General features: G+C 41.0%; 1 protein-coding gene across 1 annotated transcript; it reads left to right on the top strand.

Annotated features, from left to right (window-relative positions):
• The first annotated feature begins 451 nt into the window (after positions 1-451).
• On the top strand, positions 452-7,172 carry rpn1 (ribophorin I). Its single transcript, XM_043252456.1, has 10 exons — positions 452-833; positions 1,605-1,669; positions 2,084-2,390; positions 2,507-2,716; positions 2,868-3,060; positions 3,142-3,241; positions 3,342-3,480; positions 4,928-5,047; positions 5,126-5,371; positions 6,288-7,172. The coding sequence occupies exons 1-10, from the start codon at positions 600-602 to the stop codon at positions 6,468-6,470; spliced, it is 1,797 nt and encodes a 598-aa protein (XP_043108391.1). The 5' UTR covers positions 452-599; the 3' UTR covers positions 6,471-7,172.
• Positions 7,173-8,575: the final 1,403 nt, after the last annotated feature.

An 8,575-nucleotide genomic window follows, 5' to 3' on the forward strand; every position in this document is an offset into this window, starting at 1 on the left:
TCGAACTTTAAAACCATGAATTCGAACTTTAAGCGCCTCTTTTTACATTTAAGATCATTCTGAGGTTAAACGCGGCTAAATGCGGGCTTATAACAATAATAACAAGAATCAGTTTAATAGCTATGATACTGTTTTTAAAATCAAATCTTTGCATAGCTATGACACCGCAGGGTTGATTTGGAGCAGCAACAACAAAAGTTAATTTTAAAACAAAAAAACATAAATACAAGTGTCCTAAAAAGTGTCATTACCAAACAAAATCTATCATATTAGTATGTGTGTGAAAATGTTCTGTAGGAACATTGGTTTTTTTCCCATTTTGTATGTATGTGTGTGTGTGTGTGTGTGTGTGTGTGTGTGTGTGTGTGTGTGTGTGTGTGTGTGTGTTTAAGTGCACTCGCTACTTTGAAAAGCTTTTTTTTTTTTTTTTTTTGTTGGTCCGCCATGTTGGTGACGTCACTCAGGAGGGAATGAATGAAGCGTCATCCTTCAGGAGCAGCTTCTGCAGCGCGAGGCCTCACAGCACGCGCAAACACCGACTTCGGGCAGGACTAATTAAACTCATTCACCTCTAAATCACAACACATAAGCGGCGGAGCATGTGGCGCGCCGGAGCGGTGAGTTTTGCGCTAATCGCGTGTTTTTTTCGCGCGTCGCTGTGCGCGGAGGGGCTGGTGAATGAAGACGTGAAGCGCACGCTGGACCTGAGCTCGCACCTCGCGAAGATCACGGCGGAGATCCAGCTCGCGAATCACGGAGCCTCGCGAGTCAACGGCTTCACCCTCGCGCTGGAGGCCGAGCTCGCGCCGCACCTGGCCTTCGTCGGTGCATCTGTGAGTAAATTCACGTTGAACGATAAATGCATGCGTAAAGACGAAGAGTCTCTTTGATTGCTGTCACTTAAAGACCGATTGACTCCATTTTAAATTGTCCTGTCACATCTCCCTTGCACAATTCACTCATGCTGTGCTTATTTTATTATAAGAAGTTATTTCTTAACTGTATATCAGCATTGAGACAATAGATAGTGCAACTTTTCATACACTGCAGCCGGAGCTAGCTATACGTTTAATTTTACGTTTGCACTTGTTTTTACAAAGGAGAAACTTAATAAGCGTAGTTAAGATGTGATGCTCGTTCAAACAAATACTTATAATGAATGTATGATATGACACACTTGGCGTTATTGAGGTGTTTTATGAAGAAGTTAGCATTAGCAGTGGGTGTGCAGCGCACTTCCGCTTTGCTCTGTCAGTGCCAGCGTGACACGTAAGCTCTGGATAGACGATTCACTTCCGTGCTGTATCACTAATGCAATATTATACCCCCCAAAAACGCGTAACCTTGGTAACTTGCTCCTAATAAAGACGTTGGTTTCTCGTGCTTAAAACAGGAGATGAACCAACTATGTATTTTACAAGCACTGAATAATCCACATATCAAGCGCTCGTTTGCAGGTAGTTGACTTTGAACTTTAAACAGAGACTAAACGCAATATGGGTTTATGTATCTGCCGTTGTGGGGTTTGTTTGTTTTGTTTTTAACTTTAGACTACATGTTAGGAAACTGTTCTAGATGTAAGACAGGTTTCGTATCTTTACCAGGTGAAGGGTGAAGAAGAGGAGGATGAAAGTCTGGAGCTGAAAGAGACAACTGTTCATGGACAGAGGTAAACTCTGAGGGAAACTACCAGTGTAGTGATTTGAATTAGGGCTGCATGATAATCGTTAAAGTGATCATCACATTCATTGTGTGTGTGTGTGTGTGTGTGTGTGTGTGTGTGTGTGTGTGTGTATGTATATGTGACAATCAATTAGCCACTACTTTCCTACATTATGAAAACTTGACAAGCTTGATAAAAAATCGACAACTGAGAAATTACTATTATTATTTCCAACAATTCCAGTGATTTTTAAGATTATTAAGAAATAAAACATTGTGTGTAAATTAAGTTTTTTGGGAGGGGGTGTAGACCCTTTGTGATTGTGATAAACTGATTTATCTTGCAGGCATCAGATGTAGTGTTTTGTTTTGCTGTATACTTTTTATGTATATATGTTTGTATATACCCTCCTTCCTGCAGTGGTAAGTTCTTCGAGGCACAGTTACCGTCGTCTCTTGCTCCGGGGGCTAAACTGCGGGTGAAGGTCGAGACGGTGTTCAGCCACGTGCTGAAGCCCTTCCCCACCCACATCACCCAAGCCGAGAGACAGCTGGTGGTCTTCCAGGGGAACCATTACCTGTACTCCCCGTACCCCACCCGCTCCCAGACCACCCGCGTTCGGCTGGCCTCCAAAACCGTGGAGAGCTACACCAAGCTGGGAAACCCCACCAAGAGTGACGAGAGCGTCGAGTACGGACCTTTCAAAGATGTTCCTCCCTTCAGCCAGGTGACTTGCAATGCAATGCATCCATCTATTAACGAATCTGCTGATGTGTGTTGCATTCGTTCTCCTACTGATTTTAAATGGTAGTGTTTACCTTGTTGAAAACTGCTGGTTTGTAGGATGCCATGAAGATCCACTATGAGAACAACACGCCTTTCCTCACCATCAGCAGCATCACTCGCACCATCGAGGTCTCTCACTGGGGCAACATCGCCGTGGAGGAGACCATTGACCTGAGACACACCGGTGCTTACCTGAAGGGGCCTTTCTCCCGTTATGACTACCAGAGGCAGTCCGACAGCGGCATTTCATCAGTCAAATCTTTCAAGGTGACGTAATTCTTTAGTATTTAGCAAAATGACAACCGGTTCAGCTAAAAGTGTCATCCTAGATGCCAACTTTAAAAAGCAACTTTTATAAACCATCTTAAGTAGAGGAAACATTTGGTTTTCTTCAACTTGCATTTACTTGTTCTTGCAGACCATCCTCCCAGCCTCTGCTCAGGACGTGTATTACCGTGATGAGATCGGGAACATCTCCACATCTCACCTCCAAGTCCTAGATGATTCCGTCGAGGTTGAAATCCGTCCCCGTTTCCCTCTGTTCGGTGGCTGGAAAACACATTACATCATTGGTTATAATCTTCCCAGCTACGAGTATCTCTACAATCTGGGTGAGTGTCTGGTATCGAGTTCACAGTTTCAAGTGCTTCAGTTTAAACTTATTACAAATGCCCCATCCTTTTGTGCTTTAGGAGATCAGTATGCTCTGAAAATGCGTCTGGTGGATCATGTTTATGATGACCAAGTTATTGACCAACTAACTGTGAAACTGATCCTTCCTGAAGGAGCCAGGTGAGCTTCTGATATGCATTAGCATGAGCAAACACTTGCAATCAAAATCATCATCGACTGTGATTTGGTGAATTTAACACTACATTTTTGTTCTCTCCAGAAATATCCACTTGGACACTCCCTACCCTATCACCCGCAGCCAGGACGAGCTGCATTACACTTACCTGGACACCTTCGGCAGACCTGTGCTGGTGGCCACCAAGAACAATCTGGTGGAGCAGCACATTCAGGACGTTGTGGTAAGCTAAGACCTAAAGTGCTTTTCAACTGCGTGGTACCAGTCGACACGGTCCATTACAGCATGGCACGGTTCGGTTTGCATTTCGACTGCAGTTTAGTACCTCTTTATTGGATTATCTGGACGGCATTATAGTTGCGCCGCCTCTACTGCCCTGAAAATGCTTTTTTATTCCCATAAAGCTCATGCTCGATCCGCTGCTCAGCTATCAACAAGAGGATCATCTGTACTTCCTCACAGACCACTGAACATTTTTTGGTTGTTAAAAGGTGGTGCGTTCGCTCTAAAGAGTTGCGTTTGTTCCTTCACCGGCTGTGCTGGTTTAAATCTAAGTACCAGGTACGGTTCCCAGTGGAAATCCCCTGGTTATATAATACTGCTTAAAATTTGCTATAGTATTGTTTGGACACTTAAATTCAATGTACAGAAGGGATTGGGCATATACTTCCATCTCTAAACGATACTGAGCAGCTGCAGCGGGTTATTTCACACTACGTGTAGAAACATTGGGCCTCATTCAGGAAACTTCCCTGTAAAACAGACTTTGCTGAAAAATCCTCCAGATTCACAAACATATCATAAACATGTTAAACTATCAAATCTGATGTGTTAATGAATTGCAGTCATTCGTAATTGGGTTGCATGTGCACAGTAAAAATTACCATATTTTGGCAGTTTTGGCTTCAGTATATTGCATAAATGCTGTTCTGAAAATAGCCAGAACGTTTTGGTGGCACGGCTGAGATGCTTTGGTTGCTATTGTCCACAGTAGTGACATTTTATTAGCGTCTCATTTTGAAGAATATTTCTGAATATTAAAATGCACCAATATTAGGACTGCGCAATCAGTCAAATCTTTAATCGCAATTAATCGTTTAAACCCACTTGTGATTGAGATATATAGATATATAGATATATATATATATATATATATATATATATATATATATATATATATATATATATATATATATATATATATATTTTTTTTTTTATATATATAATTTTTTTCTTTTTTTTTTTTTTTTGTGCATGTCATCTCAAGGGTATTTAGCATTTTAGTTTTAGAGTAGCATTATAATACCACGCATATTTGTACTTTTAATGAAATCAGTTATATAAGTATAGGTTACATTTGAAGCTTAATACTATAAAAAAGAGCTTGTTTTATTTTGTAGCTTCAAGGAATGGTATAAACATCATTCATTGTAAGTTGTGGTGACGGTAATTGATGATCACAATTACATTAACAATTATGACTTTTGTAGCCTTAACCAATATTATCTTGTTCATGTAAATGTAGGCTAGTTGGTCAGTGTAGCATTTGCCCCGCCCCTCCTCCCATTGATTGGCTAGGTAAAAACAGCGATGTGCACTTTTTACCCAAAGTATGCTTGATCAGAAAGTGAGTAACCCCAAAAGTGAGTATTAACTGTGTTTCTTTTTAGGTTCACTACACCTTCAATAAGATCCTGATGCTGCAGGAGCCCTTGTTAGTGGTTGGAGCGTTCTACATCCTCTTTTTCACCGTCATCATCTACGTGCGCCTCGACTTCTCCATCACCAAGGTGCGTCTGGAGCATGCGGTATTGTTGAAAGTGACTGTGAAGGTGTCACGTCAACTGAACTGTCGTTTCCTCCGTTAGGATCCGGCAGCAGAGGTGCGCATGAAGGTGGCCTCCATCACCGAGCAGGTCCTGACTCTGGTGAACAAGCGTCTCGGTCTGTACCGCCACATGGACGAAGTTGTGAACCGCTACAAGCAGACCCGTGATACCGGAGCACTGAACAGCGGCCGAAAGACCCTGGAGGCCGAGCACCGCACCCTCTCCAATGACATCAGTGCTTTACAAGCCCGCCTCAAAGCAGAGGGCTCCGATCTGGCTGAAAAAGTAGAGTTGATCTCTCTTTTTTTTAAATATATATTTTAAATTTGTTCACATATGGCATTTTAAACCTGTAAGAACTTCATAAACTTCGTAAAATATCTCCGTTTTAGTTTTCTGATCAAATTCGAGAGCTTTTCTCACTAGGGATGTAACAACGATCCATTGGTTCAAATATGTGATGATTCAGATCAGTTGAGATGCCAAACAAACTGCGATACAGCTGTAGAAAGTAAGGAGGCCCTGATTGTCGTTAGAAAAGTTTAGTTGTTGTTTTTTTTCCCCTCTTTGCTTATCTTGTCTCTAAACGTTAAAGGAACACTCCACTTTTTTTGAAAATTGGTTTTGTGGTCATTCGCAAATGCATTTTTACGTCATTTTTAAGCCATAAGATACGTGATGTTTAGGCTCATTCTCGAACTCCCCCAGAGCTAAAAAGTTTAGTTTTACCGGGGTTTTTTTGAGTCCATTCGGCCAATCTTCAGGTCTGGTGATAGCACTAATCAGTACCACCTGCTGAAACAGAGTACATTTGGTCGTCGTCTTTTTAGTTCAGATATATGTGGTATACCTCCATTTTCATATGCAGGGTTTAAGGGTAGTCCTAGACTAAAATACATCATTGAGTGGTTTGAAACGGAACAAAACTAAACAGAAATTTGAAACAGTCTCACAAAGGAACGTGCAGCAAAAGCCTAATAAAAGGACGTCTATTCATTTATTTATTTATTTATTTATACAATTTAAGGTTGAACCACAGCATAGTTATTCCCTTGCTTTATATGGAGGGTCAGAAAGCTCAGAGTTAATCAAAAATATTTTAATTTGTGTTCTGCGAGGATGAGTAATTAATGGCAAAATAACAATTTTTGGGTGAAATATTCCTTTTAACCTGTTTTTTTTTCCGTTTCTCTGTCTGCAGGTTGGTGAGATACAGAAGTTAGATAACCAGCTGAAGGATCTGGTGTGCCGATCCTGTCAGGAGGCCGAACGCCTGGTGGCTGGAAAAGTGAAGAAAGATGCCTACATCGACTCTGATAAAACCCTGTCGGGCAAGAGGCAGGAGCTGGTCAGCCGCATCGACAGCCTTCTGGACGCCTTGTAAATCAAACATCAGATTGTCCAGTCTTCAGCCGGGCCATGAAACAGCCACCGCCCTCAGAAACAGTCACCCGCACTCAGACTGGACTGACAGATCGATGGTGTACACGCAAACAGTATGCATCATTCTGTGAGCATCGTGCTTGTAGGGCGAGAAAGTGATGCTCGCAGGATGTGCGTCTTGTTTTGTGTTGCTGAATGTGTGTGATTTGGAAGAGGGTTTTGTTTGTTTGTGTGTGTGTACCCAGATGCAGAACGTTTTTTTTTTTTTTTTTACATTTAACATTTCTGAATGTCAAATGCAGTCTTCATTCACTCAATCCTGAAGAATGGTTCCTTTTAATACTCAGTTGCAGTTTTGGAGTCGGGTTTGAATTAAAATTAGCTCACCTAAAAAAAAACAAAAAAAAAAAAACCTTTGCACTTATTGTTTCCAAAAAAAATAAGATTAGAGAATGATCTGCCGTTTCCTAAAACGTAAGTCTGCAACAGCATATGCTGAAACAGTTGCCACTGATATGTTCAGTTTTCTAATGGGGTTTTATTTCTCACGTTTTTTTTTTTTTTATGATTTTCATATTTTGTAAGTGATTCATTTCATATCTACAGTGAATGATATTGAGTTTTGTATGCCAAGGATAAATGTGACCGATTTCGCTGGTAAATCATTTTCAGTCCGTGAATAAATAAGGTGTGTGAAACCAGACGTACTGTTGTATTTTTTTGCGAATAATTTTACGTTGAAATGTTTACGCTGTAAGGTACCGGTTTTTTTTTTTATCTAACTAAAGGTTCATCTTAATTACTAAGTACATCGTACCATTTAAAATTTGTAGTCAAACATGTTTAAATGCTCCGTGTGTGTGTGTGTTTGTGTGTACGCTGTTTTTCGAATTAGTGTATTCGCGTGTTTTTGCAGCGATGAGTTTTGTAGCCAATCACAAGCATCTCTGTTGAAAGCGATGTCCAGTCAGATGTGTTTTCTGCGGATTAATCAAAATTACCTCTGAACTAGTTTAGAGAGTTCCACGTGATTACAGATATACCTAATATAACCAGACAACGAAAAAACGCACACACGCAGTGTAAGTAATAGATTTTATGTAATTTTTTTTTTCTTTGTCGACTTTTTCACACAATGATGACTTGCTTTTTTTTTATCCCCGTCTATAGATGCTTACACAAACACACACGCAGCCGTATAATTACTGTGTAATAAATCAGTTTTTTAGCAATTTGACCAAAACGTAATTCAGTCACACAAGCATAAAGTCAAAACAGTCTCGCTTTTTGGTATGTATTTCATATGGCGTGGTCTGCTGGTAAAAAAACCCCCTGAATCTACTTGTTTTTGCATGTTATGACCACAGGAGGGCACTGTTATTCTGTATACACTGTTAACGTCCTCCGTCTATCTCAACCTAAATCAAAACCATGAGCTATAAGTCGTAGTTAATATTTTAATCCTTTTGGAATAAGAGATTAAAAAAAACAACAACATGTCAATTCACAGCTGTTAGTAGCATTACCTTGGGTACGGTCATATGGGCAGATACTTCTATTTATAACAATGATTTAAACACAGGCCCTGTGCTCCTCTGGTAAACTTTATCAGTAGTAGAGGAGAAGCGGTGGTTCTGTTTATCACGTCCAGTAAAGCCCACAAAGCTGGCAGAGGCCAACCTGAGGTCATCACCTTCCTCGAGGGGTCATCGCTGGTCAGCGCAGGGCCATTTCCTGTGGCGAAATAACAAGAGCCATTCGCGTCTCCATGATAACGCAGGCATATTGTATATTCCGTACAATAATCATTCTGAAAATACACACTGGAGGGAAACCGAGACAATGTCTGTTAGCACTGATGCTTGGAGCGGCCGGACCCTTACAATGGCACGCACTCTGTGTTTGCGGTCAGTCTTTCGCGGCGGAGGGTGGGAAACCCTGCCAGACGCTCATTCTCACACATACGCGGACAAAATGATGTCGGAAAGGCTTTTGTGAAAGTCAAGGGCAAGTGCGAATGCTGAACAGAACACACAAACAGAAACCTTATAGAATGGCTGCATGCTTGTGCTTTCCAATGCGCATTACATATCTCTGCTATAGCTC

This window comes from Puntigrus tetrazona, chromosome 11, assembly GCF_018831695.1.
Source record: "Puntigrus tetrazona isolate hp1 chromosome 11, ASM1883169v1, whole genome shotgun sequence".
In the NCBI taxonomy this organism is placed as follows: Eukaryota; Metazoa; Chordata; class Actinopteri; order Cypriniformes; family Cyprinidae; genus Puntigrus; species Puntigrus tetrazona.